Below are 22,372 nucleotides of genomic sequence, written 5' to 3'. Positions count from 1 at the left end.
TGCACGCGTTTCCAAAACGCGGCTGGAAACGCGTGCAGTCTGAACGGGGCCTTAGAAGCTAAACACACCTCCAGTGTAACAGTGTAAGAATGGCTGCAGTTCACATTTTCCAGTGAAATTTGTATTTGTCTCCACCCCCTTTTTGGTTATGGGAATAAAAAGTATCCTATATGTCACGGACGGTTGCGGGGCCGCGGATGCGTCCTGGAACCGCCCGTGAAGAAAAAGCGATCGCACTCGATTCTCTGCATCGATTGCGCTTCATATCGATAGAATCTGGATTGATTGTGTAGGAGCACCAGCTTAACTGCAGGATGGCTCTTTTGATATGCTAATGAGCCTGGGCCAGGCCTGTGTCCAGGAGGACGTTTGTTCTCAATTACCTCCATTTGGTGAGCCTTTCATAACAGGGAGAGCAAGGAGCTAATCCCAGCAGGGGGCTATTCAAAACCTGCTTCCACTCCAGACTAAACGGCACCGAGCACGGGCCATAAGAAAGCATGGGTGGTAGGATTTCCTGTCGGTATACAAAAACCGTATATCGCACAGCTACAAAATTCATATAGTCTTGTTCGGTAAAATCTGGCCATCGTGCTGATATGAAATTCATTGTGATAGTCCGTCCGGTTATTGAGGCATGACCCGTCTCAAGAACCTGATCCGCTGCACTAGCCATGTCTGATATCATATTAATCGGTAGGTTCTGGGGATCGATAATATGTAATTATTATTTGTGTGCCGGCCGCGTAGGTCGGCGTAGAGAACATGTCAGGATTATAGGGCTGCTGAAAGCCCCTGCCCAGATGTGATTACCATAATCCGGCCTGGGGACCAACTCTGGAAGCCCGCCTCTGAACTCGGCTCCATTAAAAGTGAATGAGCTGCCTGGGCAATGCAGTCCTCCAAATTCCACCTTTGCGAAAGCACACTGCCAGCCAGAGGACACATGGCTAGCGGCCATCTTGATCGGCCATCTTGTCTAAACTGAACAAAGGACATCTTCCATATTGCTTGGATTTTAAACTTTGCTGAAACTGAACAAAAGGAACTCTACAAGTTTTCCCAGAACGGACATATTTCCACAAACCCTAAGTATTTTCTCCCTTTTTATTTCATACTGGCTATTACTGTTTTAATAATTGTTGATTTTAATAATTGTCTGTATATATTAATTATTTATATTGCGTGAATAAAAGACTTCATCAAAGTCATTCACTGTTCCGCTACCCTATTATTCAGCATACACAGGAACTGAACTCAGATCTCTGAAGAGACGCTACTATTGTTTGTTGTTGGCTAGACAGAATACAGCGTGTTTTAACAGTTTTTATTTGCAGGATCAGTCAGGCAGTCGGGTCCACGGGCCCCTACCCGTGGTGGTGGCAGTTATACCTTGAAATCGTGTGTAAGTTGTAATCACCCATATCTCACAGGCTCCCTTCTGGTCGGGCTGCTGCCCAAATTCCTGTCTGTTTCTGCGCTAAGATCGCGACCAAAGCTTGCATGGTCTGTGTGCTGAAACCGATTGGAAGGCAATCTGCGGTCTGACCACTAGGGCTCCTGTGACAGTGTTTGGCAGCGGTTGGGACCTGTGTTGTGCTGAAAGTATCTAAGATAGCGCTAGCGCTATCCAGAAACGAACGAATTCGTTGGTGTAGCTGGAAGGCAATATATTTTTTATATATACAGAGAGACTGTGTAGCCAGTACCCCTCCCCAAAAGTTTTATTTTATTTGGCGTGGAAATGTCCGGGAACTACAAGAAAATGTGCCTGGCGGACCTGCAAAATCTTTGCCAAGAGAGAGGCATTGAAGTCGGCCGCAAGAAACAGCAGGACCTGGTAACGGACTTGTTTCAATGGGATACCCAGCAACTGCGTGAGCTGGATGTGTCTGCTGAAGTGGATACCAGCCCATCTGACTCACATCGAGGGGAACCAGAGACTGAAGATCCTGAGCGTACAGAGGTTGAGCAACCTGCGGGCAATGCGGCAACAGTTACACAGGAGGCTGTCAGTGTGGTCCCCAATCCCAGAGTTTCTGACAGTACTCGCCCGGAACTGGCCAGTACTGGACTGTCCATGGGTGCTGACCCTGTAATGCAGCAGGCATTACAAAAGCTGATGGAGACTGACCTGGACAAGTACCTGCAGTACATGCGTGAGGAGCGCCAATCTGCAAAACGCAAGGCTGCTGAGGAACGCCACGCAGAGAGGGATGCAGCTGAGCGAGAACGGGAGCGCCAACGACAGCATGAGCTAAACATGGCAAAAGTGCAACAGGCCAGCCGGAGTTCTCCGCCCAGCCACCCTGCTGAAGGAGCTGCACCACCCGTAAGTGCAAAATTTAAATTTGCTAATATGAAAAAGACACTGACATTGACTTGTTTCTGCGGTCTTTTGAAAAAGCATGCCGTCAGTATCGACTGTCCCAAGACCAGTGGGCCAGACATCTGACACCTTTGCTGCGCTACAAAGCGCTTGATGCTTTCGCAGAGTTATCTGCGGAAAAGGATAATGATTATGCTGCTATAAAAGACGCTATCATTACCAAATACCAGCTGACGCCAGAAGCCTATCGCAAAAAGTTCAGGGCCTGGCAGAAAAAGTATTCTGATTCGTACCGAGATGTGGTCAGCAGCTTGCTCACCACACTCCGCCAGTGGACTCTAGGCCTCACCAAAGGGTCTTATGGTGTCCTGGAGGACTTGATAGTCCTGGAACAATTTCTGAACATTTGCCCTGCTGATGTAAGACAGTTAGTGCTGGAGCTCAAGCCTGCGTCAGCAACTGTCGCTGCAGACCTCGCGGAGACCTTTGCAACTACCCGGGTGTCTGATACACGCAGAACTGTCCCATCCAGCTGGAGAGGAGGTCAGCCCAATGCCCAGGCAGACTCTCCTGCCCCTGTGAGCCGTCAGCCACAGAGGCCACCCAGCACAGCTGCTGCACCCAGGCCTGCAGCCCCTGGAGAGGTCACCTGTCACTACTGCCGCCAGCCCGGACACATGAAATTCGACTACCCGGAGCAGAGACAGACACCACCAGCACCTGCATCACCTGTATCACCTGTACCTCACCCACAGCAGAGGCAACCCGCCAGCGAACTACAGCCTGGATCATCAGATTTTGTTCTGTTTGCCCGCGGAAAGGAAATCCGCGACCGAACTGACCAGCAGCAACTTGTTAGAGTGAACGGCAAAGTTGTCACCGGATTCCGAGACACCGGAGCTGACATCACGTTAGTTCACTCTCACCTTGTGCCAAAAGAGAGCATCAGCTCCAGCCGATCCCTTGCCCTTACTGGAGTAGAGGGCACCCTTTTCCACATAGCCCACGTGAGCGTGAAGCTTGACTGGGGGTTGGGAGTCCAAGAAAGGGTTGTTGGGGTTATGCAGGATCTCCCAGTCCATGTGATGCTGGGGACTGATTTGGGCAAGCTTGTGTCCTACTACGAACCTGCCACGACCGCCTTGTCGCTCACGGAAGGAGACGGACTCTCCACCCACCACCAGGTACTTTATACACTTGGGGGAGCACAAGGGGGTGGTGGGTTGAATGTGCCCAGTTCAAGGGTACCCGGTTCAATAGTGCCTGCGTCAAAGGCACCTGAGTTTGATGTACAGACTGTCTGTTGTGATGATGATGTAACTGTACCTGAGTTTTCTGTACAACCTGTCTGTAATGAAAAAATGTCTATACCTGTCAATGTCATTAATGCATGCAACGATGATTTGAGTAATGCCCGTCTGTGCCATTCTGAAGTTGTACCTGTGCTAGCAGTACCTCGCAGCTGTACTGCTCAGAACCCAAGCTCAGAACAGGTGGAGGGGGTTCCGGCCTCCTCCCCCTCCTCTGATCGCAGGGATGAGACCTTTCAGCCACTGGCCTCGTGTGACATGAGCAAGTTGGCTGAAACTGCCAGCGTACTCACAGCAGCACTACAAAGTGACCCTAGCCTGGAGGTGCTCAGGCAGCAAGCCTCTGAGTCCCTCGCAGACGGGGCCGCTTTCAAGGTGTACTGGGAAGGTGGGAGACTGTACAGCCCCCTACCGGTAGATCACATGCGAATACCAAATGGCTTGTGGTCCCGAGTGCGTTCAGGGGACATGTGCTGAAATCCGCACATGATAATTCCCTGACAGCACACTCTGGTGTCCGCAAGACACTTGCCTGTATTCAGAGACACAGTTTTATTGGCCCAGGATGAACAGGGATGTAGCAAACCACTGCAAAGCATGTGCCGTCTGTCAGGAGCTGGGAAGGTCCAGGGATTCCCGCGGGGTTCCCTTAGGTCCACAGCCACTGCCCGTTGGCAGCAGTCCCGGCAGACACCACATCCGACCGCAGTGGCGCAAACACCCTGTCCAGAACGGTCCATGTCGGGTCAAGCCTGAGGGTAGCGGACCGCGACCGGTCCAGGGGAACCGAGCCGCAGGCTCCAATGGGTTTTCCCGCTGTACCGGCAACCCGAGACCCGTCAGCCAGGTTAGCGGCGCCGCCACACACCTTGCGGGTGTGTGCCTAAGCCACAGACAAGAGGGGGGCTGTCACGGACGGTTGCGGGGCCGCGGACGCGTCCTGGAACCGCCCGTGAAGAAAAAGCGATCGCACTCGATTCTCTGCATCGATTGCGCTTCAGATCGCTAGAATCTGGATTGTGTAGGAGCACCAGCTTAACTGCAGGATGGCTCTTTTGATATGCTAATGAGCCTGGGCCAGGCCTGTGTCCAGGAGGATGTTTGTTCTCAATTACCTCCATTTGGTGAGCCTTTCATAACAGGGAGAGCAAGGAGCTAATCCCAGCAGGGGGCTATTCAAAACCTGCTTCCACTCCAGACTAAATGGCACCGAGCACGGGCCATAAGAAAGCATGGGTGGTAGGATTTCCTGTCGGTATACGAAAACCGTATATCGCACAGCTACAAAATTCATATAGTCTTGTTCGGTAAAATCTGGCCATTGTGCTGATATGAAATTCATTGTGATAGTTAGTCCGGTTATTGAGGTATGACCCGTCTCAAGAACCTGATCCGCTGCACTAGCCATGTCTGATATCATATTAATCGGTAGGTTCTGGGGATCGATAATATGTAATTATTATGTGTGCCGGCCGCGTAGGTCAGCCTAGAGAACATGTCAGGATTATGGGGCTGCTGAAAGCCCCTGCCCAGATGTGATTACCTTAATCCGGCCTGGGGGCCGACTCTGGAAGCCCGCCTCTGAACTCAGCTCCATTAAAAGTGAATGGGCTGCCCGGGCAATGCAATCCTCCAAATTCCACCTTTGCGAAAGCACACTGCCAGCCAGAGGACACATGGCTGGCGGCCATCTTGCTGAATTTTGAATTGAGCTCTGAAACAAAGGACACATGGCTAACAGTCATCTTGATCGGCCATCTTGTCTAAACTGAACAAAGGACATCTTCCTTATTGCTTAGATTTTAAACTTTGCTGAAACTGAACAAAAGGAACTCTACAAGTTTTCCCAGAACGGACATATTTCCACAAACCCTAAGTATTTTCTCCCTTTTTATTTCATACTGGCTATTACTGTTTTAATAATTACAGCAAAAAGGTCCGCACCAATCCAGGATTCCAGAAACCGTTTTATTTAGGACGTATCCAATGTAAAATATGTTTTAATAATTGTTGATTTTAATAATTGTCTGTATATATTATTTATATTGCGTGAATAAAAGACTTCATCAAAGTCATTCACTGTTCCGCTACCCTATTATTCAGCATACACAGGAACTGAACTCAGATCTCTGAAGAGACGCTACTATTGTTTGTTGTTGGCTAGACAGAATACAGCGTGTTTTAACCGATTTTTTTATTCGCAGGATCAGTCAGGCAGTCGGGTCCACGGGCCCCTACTCATGGTGGTGGCAGTTATACCCTGAAATCGTGTGTAAGTTGTAATCACCCATATCTCACAGGCTCCCTTCTGGTCGGGCTGCTGCCCAAATTCCTGTCTGTTTCTGCGCAAAGATCGCGACCAACGCTTGCATGGTCTGTGTGCTGAAACCGATTGGAAGGCAATCTGCGGTCTGACCACTAGGGCTCCTGTGACACTATACTTTATTCCAGGTAATGTATTATGTGTGTGCCAAATTTCATTCAAATCCGTTCAGCCGTTTTTGCGTGATCGAGTAACAAACATCCAAACTTTCCCATTTATTATATTAGTGTGTGTGTGTGTGTGTGTGTGTGTGTGTGTGTGTGTGTGTGTGTGTACACAGTGGCAGTTTTCCATATTTTGTCCCATTACTGCCACAAACATGAATCAATTTTATTGGAATTCCACGTGAAAGACCAATACAAAGTGGTGTACATGTGAGAAGTGGAACGAAAATGATACATGATTCCAAACATTTTTTACAGATCAATAACTGCAAAGTAGGGTGTGCGTAATTATTCATCCCCCTGAGTCAATACTTTGTAGAACCACCCTTTTTCTGTAATTACAGCTGCCAGTCTTTTAGGGTATGTCTCTACCAGCTTTGTACATCTAGAGACTGAAATCCTTGCCCATTCTCATTTGCAAAACAGCTCTAGCTCAGTCAGATTAGAAGGACAGCGTTTGTGAACAGCAGTTTTCAGATCTTGCCACAGATTCTCGATTGGATTTAGATCTGCACTTTCATCCTAACACATGGATACAGTATGTTTTGTTTTAAACCATTCCATTGTTGCCCTGGCTTTATGTTTAGGGTCGTTGTCCTGCTGGAAGGTGAACCTCCGTCCCAGTCAAGTCTTTTGCAGACTCCAAGAGGTTTTCTTCCAAGATTGCCCTGTATTTGGCTCCATCCATCTTCCCATCAACTCTGACCAGCTTCCCTGTCCCTGCTGAAGAGAAGCACCCCCAGAGCATGATGCTGCCACCACCATATTTGACAGTGGGGATGGTGTGTTCTGAGTGATGTGCAGTGTTCGTTTTTCGCCAAACATAGCGTTTTGCATTTTGGCCAAAAAGTTTGATTTTAGTCTCATCTGACCAGAGCACCTTCTTCCACATGTTTGCTGTGTCCCCCACATGGCTTGTGGCAAACTGCAAATGGGACTTTTTATGCTTTTCTGTTAACAATGGCTTTCTTCTTGCCACTCTTCCATAAAGGCCAACTTTGTGCAGTGCACAACTAATAGTTGTACTATGTACAGATTCCCCCACCTGAGCTGTAGATCTCTGCAGCTCATCCAGAGTCACCATGGGCCTCTTGACTGCATTTCTGATCAGTGCTCTCCTTGTTCGGCCTGGGAGTTTAGGTGGATGGCCTTGTCTTGGTAGGTTTACAGTTGTGCCATACTCCTTCCATTTCTGAGTGATAGCTTGAACAGTCCTCTGTGGGATGTTCAAGGCTTTGGAAATCTTTTTGTAGCCTAAGCCTGCTTTTAAATTTCTTAATAACTTTATCCCTGACCTGTCTGGTGTGTTCTTTGGACTTCATGGTGTTGTTGCTCCCAAGATTCTCTTAGACAACCTCCTGAGGCCGTCACATAGCAGCTGTATTTGTACTGACATTAGATTACACACAGGTGCACTCTATTTAGTCATTAGCACTCATCAGGCAATGTCTATGGGCAACTGACTGCACTCAGACCAAAGGGGGCTGAATAATTACGTACACCCCACTTTGCAGTTATTGATTTGTAAAAAATGTTTGGAATCATGTATGATTTTCGTTCCACTTCTCACGTGTACACCACTTTGTATTGGTCTTTCACCGGGAATTCCAATAAAATTGATTCATGTTTGTGGCAGTAATGTGACAAAATGTGGAAAACTTCGAATACTTTTGCAATCCACTGTATTTATTGTAATGGCGTAATAGCTGGTGGCATGTGGCAGCAGCGCCTTATTCTGTGGACCCTAGAGGTAAAAGCAGCAGGTGGAGGAGGAGTGACAACTCGGACAGCACAGTTTTCATCCCAGACACCCCAAGATTTTTTTTTTTTTTTTTACAATATAACTATTTTATAGCTGGTAATAGCTGGTGGCGCGTGGCAACAGCACATTAGACTGTTGACTCTAGTGGTGGAATCAGTCAGCAGGAGGAGTAGCGTGTGGCAGCAGCAATATTACAGCATGGCACCTAGCAGTGGTACCAAAGCAAAATTAAGAAGAACCAGGCCTAATTTCATTTGCAGGAGGTTGTGCTATTGACGGTTGGTCTGCCATTGCACTATTCCCAGCCACCTCATGTCGTCCTCCTCTCGCCAACCGCAGGGGCCAGGTACTGACCTTCAACCAAAGCCTGGTTCATCTTGAGGAAGGTGAGTCTGTCCACAGACTGTGTGGACAGACAGGAGCGCTTCTCTGTGACCACGCCGCCGGCCGCACTGAAGCATCTCTCCGACAGCATGCTGCAAGGGGGGGCAAAACAGGACTTCCAGGGCGTACTGCGCGAGCTCCCTCCAGATCTCCTGCCTCTTGACCCAGTACTCCATGGGGTCCACAAGGGCCTCGGTGTCAAGCCCGCTGAAGGACCCCATGTAGTCTGCCACCATGCGGGTCAGATGCTGATGCTGATAGCATCTCCTCTCTAGGAGGATGCTGCTGCTGATAGCATCTCCTCTCTAGGCAGCTCTACCGTGTAGAGTTGCCTCCTCAGACTCAGCAGATCTCCTGCTGCTCCTGGTGACTGCAGGCACCGGCTGCTGTGTTGGCTGCTGGACAGGGGCGGGGTGAGGCTAGAGGAAGGCTTCCTTCAGTCTGTGAACAAGGGCTACCTGCAACTCCCTTGTTTGACGCTCTGGGTCTCCACGTTGCATGAACTGACCCAGCTTGCCCTTCAGTCGTGGGTCCAGGATCATGCTGATCCAAATTTCCTCCCGAATCTGGATCACCCTGGAGTCTCTGTGCAGACATTGCAGCATGTTAGCCACAGCAGACACATCATTGTCGTCGTCACCCCCTCTGAGACGACATGCCTGTCCTCCTCTTGTTGTGCCTGCTGTCGCCGAGCCTCATCCTGCCCTCTCCACCCCCGCACCACTGCACCAGCGCTCTGCTGTTCCCCCTCAACAGCAAGGTCAGGGACCTCCAACTCATCCTCCACCAATTGCAAGTCCTCCTCCTCCTCCTCAGAGGTGGACTGTGCCTGCTGATCCAGCTGGGTCAGGGCTGCCTCTCCCTTTTCCAGCAGATCAAAAATAGCCCCAGGAAAACCATAGGCACCCACTCCCAGAGGGATGCCCGTTCCCGGCTAACCATGTTGGTTCCCTGCAGGAAGAGAGCCAACACCAGGCACACCTGACGCATCTTCCCCCAATCTGCGTTCAAGATGACCTGGAGGTGTGTGTTGCTGGAAACATGTTCATTAATGATGTAGCGGGTGACAGCCCTCCTTTGCTGGCACAAGTGCTACAACATCGCCAGGGTGGAGTTCCAGTGAGTCGGTACATCGATGATGAGCCTGTGGCGTGGCAGGCACTTATGCTGCTGCAGGTCAGCCAGGATCGCTGAGGCAGTGGCAGAGCGGCGGGAATGGCGAACAATTTTCCGCTCCCCTTCAAGCAGATCCTCCATCCCCAGGTAGGTGCACAGGAACCTCTGCACCACCAGGTTCAGGACGTGGGCCAAACAGGGGAAGTGGGTCAACTGTCCTCTGCTGATGGCAGCCAGCAGGTTGGTCCTATTGTCGGACACCACCAATCTGACTCTGAGGCCTCTGGGGGTCAGCCACCTCTGTTCCTGCTTCCTCAGGGTGGCCAGGATGTTAGCTGCCATCAGCTTGTCCTTCCCCAAGCTGACCATCTCCAGCAGCGCTTGGCAGTGGCAGGGCTTGACGGTGCTGCTGACATGGGGGCATTTGGCGGGTGTGCCAGAGAAGGGAACGGGATCAGAGGAGCCTGCTGCATCTCCCCTGACCCCGCGGGGTGGCGCTACCCACTGAGCTGCTGTTGCTGTGCCCAATGCTGCTGCTGGTGCTGCTGCCTCACCCCCTTCCACCAAACTGACCCAGTCAGCCGTGAAGGACAGGTAGCGGTCTGTCCCAAAACAGCTGCTCCAAGAGTCCATGGTGACATGGACCCGCTCGCCCATGGCATCATCGAGCAAACGAGCCATGTTTCCATGTTTGCCAACACAAACTGGTGCAGTGCTGGGATTGCCATGTGGGAGAAGTAGTGGCTGGGCATTCACCACTCCGGGATCCCATACTGCAGGAGCACTTTTATGTCTCTTCCCTCCTGCACAAGGGAGTATGGCAGGAACTGGGAGCACATGGCCCGGGGAAGAAACCCGTTCAGCATCCGGATGCGCCAGTGGCCAGAAGGCAGAACCTTGGTCACACCTGCAAAGGCGTTGCTGAGCAGGGTCTGCCACTTGCTTGAACGGGAAGCAGAGGAGGGAGTTGTGGAGGGAGCAGAGGAGGCCACTGAGGACTGGCTGCCCTCACCAGTCTCAATATCGGAGGTAGGAGGAGGTCTGGAGGGAACAGTGCGGTCACGCGCTTCTGCTGCTGGATGAGCAGTAGGGCACGATGCTGCTGCTGCTGAAGGATGCATACTAGTTCCCTTCATCTTATGCAATTCATCAAACTGAGTCTTGTGCTGACTCTTCAAATGTGCCTGCAAGCTTGAGGTACCCATCCTAGAGAGATTTTTACCTCTGCTCAGAGTTATTTTGCAGCAATTGCAGACTGCAAAACACTCTGACTGTGTGGACACTTGGAAGAATTTCCAAATGGGGGATGTGTACACCCCCTGATGGCTGGAAGGGGGAGCCTGCTGCTGTCTCACGCTGCTTGTTGTGGGTCGACTTGTGGTGGTGGCTGAAGTAGTGGGCTGTGGCTCCTGTCTACCACTCCCTCTGTTGGCCCTGCCCCTGGTTGTCTTGCTGCGCCTCTCTGCCACAACCTCCTCCTCCGAGCTGCCTTGGGGAGAACTGTGCTGGTGGCAGGTAGGGAAGGTCCAACACCTCATCATCCTCCTCCTCAAACTCCTCCTCCTCCCCAAACATCTCCTCTGACCTCTCAACCACCTTTTCAGCCCCAAAATCCCCTGGCTCTGGCTCCTCCACTTCCAGTGTCTCCTGGCTGACAGTCCTCACCATCTGCTCCATCTCCTCCACAACAGCCCTCAATGTGCTCTCCAACGCTGGACTAAAGTGTAGTTAACTTTTGTCCATTGAGGGCTGTGTGGCCAGTGGGGTCGACATGACCTCCAGCGGGAAGCGTTTGCTGCTGCTGCTCACAGGAGTGCTGGGGACAGTGGAGGTTTTTGTGGAACCGGTGGGCTGCTGCTCCGCCATCAGCTCCACAACACTCTGTCTGCCTCTCCTGAATGGCCTGGTGACCCTGGCCAAAGATGGGCGCAAACTGCTGCGCCTTGGCACTGCGCTTCTCTGCTCCCTCCCCCAGAGCCGAGCGCCCTGTGGCTGGCGGCGGTCGCCGCCGCAATGGCACTGCCCCTCCTGATGCCTCTGCCCCTGCCAGACATTGCACAATACAATTTATAAGGAAAAATAAACAAAAATGGAAAGGGGGATACCCTATTTTTTTTTATTTTTTTATTAAATATGTGTGAGGTGGTGTCTAAGGAAGATTGGACATTTTTTTTTTGGGGGGGGGGTCCTTTATATTTGTCCCCCCAAAAAAAAATGTAGTAGCTCACTTCACTGCACATGCTCAGACGGTCAGTGACAGTGAGTGAACTACTAGTGTACTGTTTACAATGGTAATCACTGGCGTATTCAGACGGGGGTTACGGATGTATGGAGGACAGGCAAGCTGGTAAATATACACAGCATGATGCAGAGCTTGCCTGGAGGGTCAGTGGGCAAAAATATGTCTGGTCTCTCCTCATTGTTATAATGACTGCATGTGTGGATAAGGTGTTAAACAAGGTGAAACGTTTTTGACAGTCCCTAGACTCCAGGAGGGCTGCTTTCTGACTTATGTGAGAGACTGGCAGGGATAGCAGTCCTATTACAGGCAAGTAGCCTCTGTGTGATGTGGGACTGCAATACAGATAAGCTCTCTGCTCCATCTCGGGCTATTCTCAATTTCTCTCCACTGCTTCTCTCTCTGGTCTAGTGCACGCCAAAATCGCAATAGCAATTAGTGAGTGCAATTTTGTGAAGCGATTTTCAGAGCGATTTCTGAATGAATCGCTCAAAAAAATGCTACATGCAGTAACGCTGCTGTGGGATCACCGTCATAGGATAACATTAGCCAAGCACTTTTCAAATCACTGTCGATTTGAAAAACGCTCAGAAGCCCTCTTGGTTGGCACCAGCCCGCCCTCATTCACCTTTGTTTCCCCCCTTCCCCTAGTGCTGGCTGGCTGTGTCTTCTTGTCATACAGGAAAGCTAAATAAAAGTGCAATCCTGGTGAGGCAAATTATTATTATTTAGTATTTATATAGCGCCGCCATCTTCCGCAGATGCATATATCCCTGCATCATATGGGTATCGCTTGCGCTATGGGACACTATGTGGCATATTCCACTGAATTGTCCAAACTAAGTCTATCTCCTGTTCCTCTCTCGGGGAGTTGTTCCAGCGCTGTACCCTGTTCAAATTTGCTGCTACCAGAAGCCCTCAGAAACACTCGTGTCCTTGAGTACTTCCAAAGATAGGCAGCTCTCTAATACGCCAGCGCACTTTTGAACATGGGCAGTATGGAGCCACCTGTATTCGGAAGCACTCGGGGACATAAGTGCTTCTGGACCTTTCAGGAATCCCCCCCCCCCCCTTAAAAATCCTGCGTTTTCCCCTGGTAATGGTAATGAACAGAAGACTAGTGATAAGTCAAGAAAAGAGAGACAGTGAGTGACAGAGTAAGAGACTGCCTGACTCACAGTGTTTCACACTCAAAGGCAGCAGCTGCAGAAGTGAGAGAGATGCTGCAGTGCTGACTGACACTTAAGCTGGCCATACACTAGGCCGATTTCCCGCCGATCGACAGCAAATTAGATCACTGGGATTGAATCTGCTGTCACATCGTTCCCGCTGCACGCTAAATTTCGATCTATTTCGGCCGATCCCGTTGATCGCTCCGTGCGGAAAATTACCGTCGATCGCCCGCGGGTAGGGAGCGCATTGCTAGCGGTGTTCGAGTGCCCGAAGACCGACGCAATAGAGCGGCAATACATTACCTGCTCCGCCGGCGCGACTGCCCCCGGTCACCGCTGCTCCGTCTCCGCTCTGGTCTGGTCTCCGGGTCCGGCATGCTTCACTTCTTCTAGCCCGGCAGGAAGTTTAAACAGTAGAGGGCGCTCTACTGTTTAAACTTCCTGTCGGGCAGGAAGAAGTAAAGCATGCCGGACCCGGAGACCAGGCCAGAGCGGTGACCGGGGGCAGTTTCGCCGGCGGAGCAGGTAATGTATGCGGGGGGGGGGGGGGGGAGCGCGGCAGCACCACCACCACCAGCACAGATTGTGAACGGCTTCAGGTTGAAATCGGTTCACAATCTGTTTGCAGTAAAGGTAGCCATACGATCCCTCTCTGATCAGATTCGATCAGAGAGGGATCTATCTGTTGGTCGAATCTGATGGCAAATCGACCAGTGTATGGCTACCTTAACTGTATGCTAGTGTAAGTCTAACAGTAAACTAACAGTAACTGATATAATATAATCAAGGACTAATCAGTAATCTGACAGGCTACTACTAGGCTACAGTACTTAGTACTAGGCTAAGCAGGCCTTTCCTCACTGGCCTGCACACACCTCAGCTAAGCGAGTGTATACGGTATATACACTGACTGCTTTGACTATCAAATATCAAGTATACAGCAATACAATATATATGTTCTACAGGTGTAAAATAGCAAAATCACACTGTGTTCACAGTAAATGAGGACTTACAGGAGAGAGACAGTGAGTGACACAATAAGAGACTGCCTGTCACACACTCAAAGGCAGCAGATGCAGACATTAGTGACAGAGATGCTGCAGTGCTGAGTGACCGACACTGACTGTATGCTAGTTTAGGTCTAACTAAACTAACACAATCAGGGTTGCTCTCCAGGTCTCCCAAATGCGAATTTACCCTAAAATGCGGGTGAATTTTCAGGGTTGCCGAAGTCGAAGCCGAACCCAAATGTTCCAAATCATGCCGAATCCGAATTCGAAGGTTCCCGAATATGCGCACTTGAATTCGGCCGGATGACGCGGTGGGTTCGGCTTCGGTATTCGGGGATGACGTCATTGGGTCAATCAGAAGTCCTCCAGCCGAGGCCCTGGCAACCCTAGCAACCAATCAGAGGAGGGGAGCCTGGCCCTCCCCTCCTCTATACAAGGCAGCGGCCATCTTGCGGAGTCACGTACTTGTGTGACTGTGCTGGTACTGAGAGTATCTCCAGTGCTGTGCTGCATCTGAGCAAGTGCATTCTCATTGCTAAACCTAGCGTTTTGCTTCCTAAACACCTCCTAAACACATTGATTGTACTCTTATATAGTTAGATAGTAATTTGATTGTAGTCAGCTAGTGTATAGTGTGCTAGGCTAGTGTAAGTCTGTGTGCAGGCTAGGCCTGCTAGCCTAGGGCAGCCTTAGCCTACTACTAGCTTCGGTAGGTTAGGGATTTTAGTTAGTTTTAATTAGTACTAGTTTAGTTAATTTGTACTGCTGTAGTCTGTTGGTATATATCTTCAGTACTGTGTTAGTTAATAGTTACTGACTGTGTACAGGCCAGCATCTGTAGTGATCTGTGACAGACAGTCATCTGCCCGACCCTATTGACTGATTGCGTCTGACCGTGTGTGACCGACTGGAATTGTCACAAACTGTCTGCCGCACGACTTAGTTATTGTGTAGTACACTAGGGATTTACCTGTGTACTACTATACCCGTTCAGTTAATTTCTACTGTTAGTCTGTGATTTTATTAGCTTCTGTACTGTGTAATAAATAATAGTTACATCACAGGCCAGCGTCCGTTATGACCTGTGACTGTCATCTGCCTGACCCTATTGATTGCTGACCATGTGTGACTGACTTTAATTGTCACTGTCTGTCACACGACTTAGTTAGTACTGTAGACTACACTACTGCTGTTAGTAGTACTACTACTATTTAAATACAAATAAAAAAATTAAAAAAAACTTTCATTTTTTTGTTGTCACTCAACACCAGTCAACACCAGTCACCACCAACCCAGACTTTATTAAAGTTTACACCCTTTCCTGCCCTTTTCTACATTTTTTTTTCCCGTATTTGTAATTTATTTCACAATGACTGGCAGAGGTAGAGGGCGAGGCACCACCAGGAGAGGCAGCACCATTGCAACAGCCAGTGGCAGCAGCAGCAGGTTTGTGACTGGTCCGCCACAAGCCACTGACCACAGAGTTGTGGAGGAGGGAGCAGAGGCACAACAGCAGCGCGTTGCACCCATCTTTGAGACGGGTCGTCGCCCCCGGCCCATTGCGGAGAGTGAGGCACAGGCTGTGGTGGAAATGATGGTGGAGCAGCAAGCCACCCTTTCCAGCCAGGCCTCCGTCACCAGCGAGACCAGTGCCACCACCATCAGCACTCCGGTCCGCAGCAGGCCTCCACCACCACTTGAGGCCATGGTCACGATGACCCCATCGACCAGCCTGCCGTCAAGCTGTTTTTCCCCAGGCTTCTCCCCAGGGACTGCAAGCGTTTACAGGGGTGTTTTGGAGCAGTTGGACATGACGGGGCCATGCAAGAAGGAGGAGGAATTTGAGGTGGAGGAGTTGTTTGTTGGCTCTGGTGATGAAAAGGGGCATGATGCAAGGGATGTTGGGGTAGAGGAGTTGGTTGAGGCGGGCTCACAGGAGATGTTTGGGGATGATGATGATGTGCTGGATCCTTCCTATGTGCCACCAGTACCACCAGCACAGTTGAGTGAAGGCAGCTCGTCATCGGAGGAGGAGGCGGCGTCCCTGGCGCAGAGATGCGACAGCAGCAAGGCGGACAGCACAGGACGTGGAAGGCAGGAGCCACAGCCTGCTGCTTCAGCCGCTACCACCACCCGCAGCAAGCCTCCAACCAAACCAAAAAAAGGCAAAATCCTCCAAGGGTACCAAAAAAAAAACCAGCCCTCAAGCTCAAAGAGCAGGTTGAAGCCCCCAGTCTGGCGGTACTTCACCAAGTGCCCAGTGGACGCGACCCGTGCAATTTGCAACAGTTGTGGTGTCAGTCTCAGCAGAGGTCGCAATCTGCTCAAGTTGGGTACCTCGTGCCTGCAGACCCACTTACAGAGCAGACATTTTGAGGACTTTAGTGAGTATCAGAAGCTGATGGAGACTGAGAGTGGCGCAGGCAGTGGTCAGAGCCAGACAGCCACTGCACAGACTTCAGCAGCAGCATGCCACCCTCCTGCCCATGCAGAAGCAGGAGCTCAGCAGAAGCAGCCACTCACTGTTCCCCCCAGGCAGCCAGTCATCAGCTCCCTCCACAGTGGCCTCCTCATCCTCCCGTGCAGGCAAACGCCGCCAGACCCTGCTCAGTGAGTCAATCCCCGGTGTGACCAAGGTGCTGCCTCCCGCCCACAGGCGCATCTGGGTGCTGAACGGGTTGCTTGCCCGGGCCATGTGCTCCCAGCTCCTGCCATATTCCTTTGTGCAGGAGGGGAGTGACATGAGAGCACTGCTGCAGTTTGGGATCCCGGAGTGGCAAGTCCCCAACCGCCACTACTTCTCCCGCAGGGTGATCCCAGCACTGCACCGCTTTGCTATGGCGAACGTGGTCCGCGCGCTCGATCATGCCGTGAATGCGCGGATCCACATAAGCATGGATTCGTGGAGCAGCCGTTTTGGGACAGACCGCTATCTGTCCTCTACGGCCCACTGGGTCAGCCTGGTGGAAAGCCCGAGCGAGGAAGCAGTAGGTCCACCCTCGGGCGCATCAGCGGCACCAGTCGCCCACTATGTGGTGCCACCGCGCGGGGTCAGGGGAGAAGCAGCAGCAGCTCCCGCCACCAAGCAATCCCGTCTGAACAGCAACGTGAAGGCCCGCCACTGCCAAGCGCTGCTGGAGATGAGAAGCCTGGGGAAAAACAGCTTGACGGCAGGCAACGTGCTCCGGTACATCAGGGAGCAGGAGAAGACGTGGCTGACCCCCAGAGGCCTCACAGTCGGAATGGTGGTGTCCGACAATGCCGCCAACCTGCTGGTTGCCATCAGCAGGGGAGACTTGGCCCACGTCCCCTGCTTGGCCCACGTCCTGAACCTGGTGGTGCAAAAGTTCATGCACACCTACCAGGGGATGGAGGAGCTGTTAGAAGCGGCGCGGAAAATTGTGCGCACTTTCTGCCACTCATCTGCTGCCACAGCAAAACTGGCAGACATCCAGCAGCTCGAGGGCCTGCCACGACACTAGCTAGTCATTGATGTGCCAACTCGCTGGAACTCCACCCTGGCTATGTTGGAGCGTCTGGTTGAGCAGAGGAGGGCTGTCTAAAGCTACATCTATGATGCCACTGTGGCCAGCAGCAACACCAAACTCCAGATCGTCACCAACGCACAGTGGGGGCAGATGCAGCAGGTCTGCTTGGTGTTGGCTCCCTTCCTGCAGGGAACCAACCTGGTGAGCGAACAACGGGCATCCCTCTGCCAGTGGGTGCCCTTTGTTTGTCTGCTGGACAGGGCACTTGGCGATTTGGTGGATTTGAGAGAGGAAGCCCTAAAGCAGCTGGAACAGCAGCCGCCTGCGCAGTCCACTAGTGATGGGAATTTCGGCTTTTCTCAGAGAATCTGCTCTTCTGAATCGGCTCCCATGAAAGAGCCGGCTCTTACGGCTCTGAATCGGCTCTTCATTGAATATCACTAAACACCACTCAGAATCGGAGTAAAAGCCCCGCACCCGTCTCCATGACAACGCCAGACTGCTTATCTGACTGGGGCAATCCCTCCTGCTACTGCTCTGCTCCGCCCCATACACTCCTACACGCTGAAAGAGGAGGACTACATCTCCCAGCATGCCTCAGAGCCCTTTATCACAGAGCAAAGCAGAGCTGTGTGGGGCAGCTGAGGCATCGGCTCTTTTAAAACTGAGAACCGGCTCTTGTCGTTCGCAGCAAAGAGCCGGCTCTTAGAGCCGGCTTGTTCGCGAACGACCCATCACTACAGTCCACTGCTGCGCAGGTATTTGAGTCCCTGGAGGAGGATGTGGAGGAGTTGGAGGTGCTGGATGTTGCTGCTGAGGGGGAACAGCGGAGCGCAGCAGCAGTGGTGCGAGGGTGGAGAGAGGAGGAAGAGGCTCCGGAGGAGGAGGACACTGACCCTGATTTCTCTGTTGGACGGGCCACCCTGCTCCCCGTGGCAGCGCACATGCTGTGCAGGCAGCGCACAGACCCCAGGGTCAAAAGATGCAAGCGAGGGAGGACGCCTGCATCAGCATGATCCTGGACCCACGGCTGAGGGGGGGGGATCAGTTTCTGCCTGCTAGAGACCGTGAGCAGCGAACAAGAGAGTTGCAGGAGAACCTTGTTCGGCAACTGGAGGAAGCCTTCCCCCAGCCTTCCACCCCCTCTGTACCTGTCCAGCCAGCATAGCAGCAGGTGCCTGCGGCCAGCAGCAGCGTCAGGCGCACAGGAGACCTGCTGTCATTGACGCAGGCATTCTACATGACGGTAGAGCAGCCAAGAGAGGAGGTGCGTGCAGCAGCCACCTTCTCTCACAGTCACAGCCAGCGCATGACCCGGATGGTGGCCGACTACATGGGGTCCTTCAGTGTGCTTGACACCGGCAGCGTGGAGCCTGTGGACCCCGTGGAGTACTGGGTGGAGCGCTTGCACATCTGGAGTGAGCTGGCGCAGTACGCCATGGAAGTATTGTCTTGCCCTCCTTCCAGCGTGCTGTCCGAGAGGTGCTTCAGTGCGACCGGTGGCGTGGTCACCGAGAAGCGCTCTCGTCTGTCCACAGAGGGCATGGACAGGCTCACATTTTTGAAGATAAAGCAGGCCTGGATTGAAGGCACGTTCCTGGCACCTGTTGTCGGCGAGAGGAGGACATGAGGTGCCTGGGAATTATTTTTTGACATCAACCTTCAGTCCCTGGGTCCTGATAATTTGGCCTGTTTTTTCTTTAGTTGCTGTGGTACTAACGCTAGGTACCATGGCCTTTGACATGCCTGCTGCTGCCACACGTCACTCCTCCTGCTGCTGCTGTATTTATTTATTTATGAATTTATGAATGTATGAATTTATTTATGTATTTATAAAGCGCCAACATATTACGCCGCGCTGATTTTCATCCTACTGCTGTCTGTGTTTTCACCGCCAGGGTCCACAGAATACATTACCTGCTGCCACACGTCACTCCTCCTCCTCCTCCTGCTGCTGCTGTATTTATTTATTTATGAATTTATTCATGTATTTATTATATTTATAAAGCGCCAACATATTACGCCACGCTGATTTTCATCCTCCTGCTGTCTGTTTTCCCACCGCCAGGGTCCACAGAATACATTGCCTGCTGCCACACATCACTTCTCCTCCTCCTCCCTGCTGCTGCTGTATTTATTCTCCTGCTTTCTGTGTTCCCACCGCCAGGGTCCACAGAATACATTGCCTGCTGCCACACGTCACTCCTCCTGCTGCTGCTGTATTTATTTATTTATGAATTTATTTATGTATTTATAAAGCGCCAACATATTACACCGTGCTGATTTTCATCCTCCTGCTGTCTGTGTTCCCACCGGCAGGGTCCACAGAATACATTGCCTGCTGCCATACATCACTCCTCCTCCTACTACTACTGTATTTATCCTCCTGCTGTCTGTGTTCCCACCGCCAGGGTCCACAGAATTATGCGCTGCTGCCACACGCCACTAGCTATTACGCCACTACAATAGCTGTATACTGTTGTAAAAAAATAGTAATAATAATAATGAGGTGTCTGAGTTGAAAACTGTGCTGTCCCAGTTGTGCATTGGACACAACTGCTGTCCAGAACCTCCTCCTGATCTTGCTTTTTATTTACAGCCGTGGTACCAACGCTAAGTACCATTGCCCCGTTACATTGCCTGCTGCCACATGTCACTCCTTCTCCTCCTGCTGCTGCTGTATTTATCCTCCTGCTGTCTGTGTTCCCACCGCCAGGGTCCACAGAATACATTGCCTGCTGCCATGTGCCATTAGCTGTTACACCACAAATGTAGCTATGCTGGTGTTGAAGATAACATTTTACAAAAGTAGAATTCTGTAAAGGAAAAACAAATACGTTGGGTTCAAGAGGAAGAATATGGACACACAACAAAAAAAAGTTGGTGGTGGTGAAGAAGAAGAATAACCAGGTGAAAAAGAACCAGGTGAAGAAGAAGAAGAACCAGATGATGAAGAAGAAGAACCAGATGATGATGAAGAAGGAGAATAAGAAGACAAAGAAGAACCAGGAGAAGAAGAAAATGAAAAACCAATTGAAGATAAACCAGGTGAAGAAGAAGAAGAACTTAAACAACCAGATGCCAGTGAAGAAGAAGATGATGAAGATGATGGTGGTGATTGATGACAAGAAAGAAGATGGTAAAACAGAAAAAGTGAGCACACACTACCGAATAGATGGGGTACCAGGGAAATAGAAACAAACACTTACGTCCAGAAGGACATTACCCTATAGGTACTGGTGGTAAAACTTATAATTTTACTGTTTCACTAAAAAGTTTAAAACAAAAGCTATCACAATTCTGAATATCTTACTGTGTGGGTATCAAATATATATCTGCTGTCAGAGTATGGGGGTCTTAGCTTATCCCCCTTATCCCACGGCGTGAACTGCCGTAGTAAGGTTTAGCTATCCCACACTGCTGTGACTGCTGCCCATACAGTATAACGGTGTTGCTAGAGGGACAGTGGAAGAAAACTGATCAGAGGCTGGAATGATCTGACTCAACCACCTAGTATCTAGTCCCCTTAGCAAACTGACCAAATGACGGGTGGGTATAAACATACAAAAGGTGCTAAGTGCTGTACAAAGACTTTAACATGAGCATGTTTCACCGAAAGGCTTCATCAGAAAGTACATATATACATTGAACCTACATCAATAATTTACATATATTACAAAATACCCCCCATCATCATAAAAGCCCCAGTCAGAGCTCTGACTTTTCGGTGAAACATGCTCATGTTAAAGTCTTTGTACAGCACTTAGCACTTTTTGTATGTTTATACCCACCCGTCATTTGGTCAGTAACGAATGTAATATAATCAAGGACTAATCAGTAACCTAACAGGCTGCTACTAGTCTACACTTCCTAGTAGCAGGGTAAGCTGGCCTGTCCTCACTAGCCTGAGCAGACCTCAGCTAAGTGGCTGTATACGTTATATGAACTGACTGCTTTGACTATCAAATGTCAAGTATACAGCAATATATATGTTCTACAGGTGTAAAATAACAAAATCTTGCTGTGTTAAAGTGGACCCAAACCAAACATTTTTTTAAATTCAAAATATTTAGTTGCACCACTCTGACACATACAAAGATAAATAAACACTCCTTCAAGCCTATGAGAATTCAGTGCATGCTTTTTACCCTTCACTTTTCATTACTAGGGTTATACAGGTGGCAGCCATTAGCAATTCCTCCTTTGCTGGACACCATCTACTTCACCAGTTTGCCGGAAAAATCCCGGCAATTTGAAAGGAAGGGGAGGGGTTTCTCCAATAAATGTAAAATATTTTATGTTTGTCATCATGCAGCTGAAAAAAGGCTGCAATTTATTGTTATAATTTAGAAAATAGATTTTATTTCTGAAATATTGTATTTTTAATTTGGGTCCACTTTAACAGTAAATGAGCACATACAGGAGAGAGACAGTGAGTGACACAATACGAGACTGCCTGTCACACAATCAAAGGCAGCAGCTGCAGACGCTAGTGACAGACAGAGATTCTGCAGTGCTGCGTGACTGACACTGAATGTATGCTAGTGTAAGTCTAACACTAAACTAACAGTAACTGAACAGTAACTGACAAATAATCAAGGACTAATCCCTAACCTAACTACAGGCTACTACTAGGCTACCTAGCAGGCCTAGCCTGCACACACCTCAGCTAAGCTAGCCTAGCACTGTATACAATAAATACACTCAGCTACACTGACTGACTAACACAATCAAATCACTATCTATACAGCAATACAATAAATGTGTTCAGAATGTGTTTAGATGCAAAAACGTTGGGTAAACAATGAGAAAAGCACTTGCTCAGACACACCGCAGCACTGGAAATGCTCTCAGTACCACAATTCACAAGCAAGGACGAGATCTTCAACATGGCTGTCGCCTTATATAGAGGGGAGGGCCAGGCTCCCCTCCTCTGATTGGTTGCTAGGGCCTCAACTGGGGGCCCCCTGATTGGCCCAGTGACATCATACAACGTAATTTCCCTAACTACCGCCCTCACAAACTTGTGATCATGAGTAGAATCATGAGTGCAATCACAAGTGCATTTGTGGTCG

At 50.2% G+C, this 22,372-nt stretch overlaps 1 protein-coding gene across 5 annotated transcripts in view; it reads left to right on the top strand.

Moving 5' to 3' along the window:
• Positions 1-22,372, top strand: part of LOC137524313 (uncharacterized) — a 182,603-nt gene that overhangs the window by 20,090 nt on the left and 140,141 nt on the right. Inside the window, exon 1 of one of the 5 annotated variants that reach the window (XM_068244031.1) lies at positions 20,424-20,450. The exons of the other annotated variants lie outside the window; for them this stretch is intronic. Within the exon in view, the coding sequence (XP_068100132.1) occupies positions 20,434-20,450 (17 nt within the window). The 5' untranslated portion in view covers positions 20,424-20,433. Of the gene's footprint in view, positions 1-20,423; positions 20,451-22,372 lie in introns of those variants that run through there. 5 annotated transcript variants of the gene reach the window in all.

This window comes from Hyperolius riggenbachi, chromosome 7 (genome assembly GCF_040937935.1).
Source record: "Hyperolius riggenbachi isolate aHypRig1 chromosome 7, aHypRig1.pri, whole genome shotgun sequence".
Lineage (NCBI taxonomy): Eukaryota > Metazoa > Chordata > Amphibia > Anura > Hyperoliidae > Hyperolius > Hyperolius riggenbachi.
This window is presented reverse-complemented; position numbering and strand designations above follow the sequence as displayed.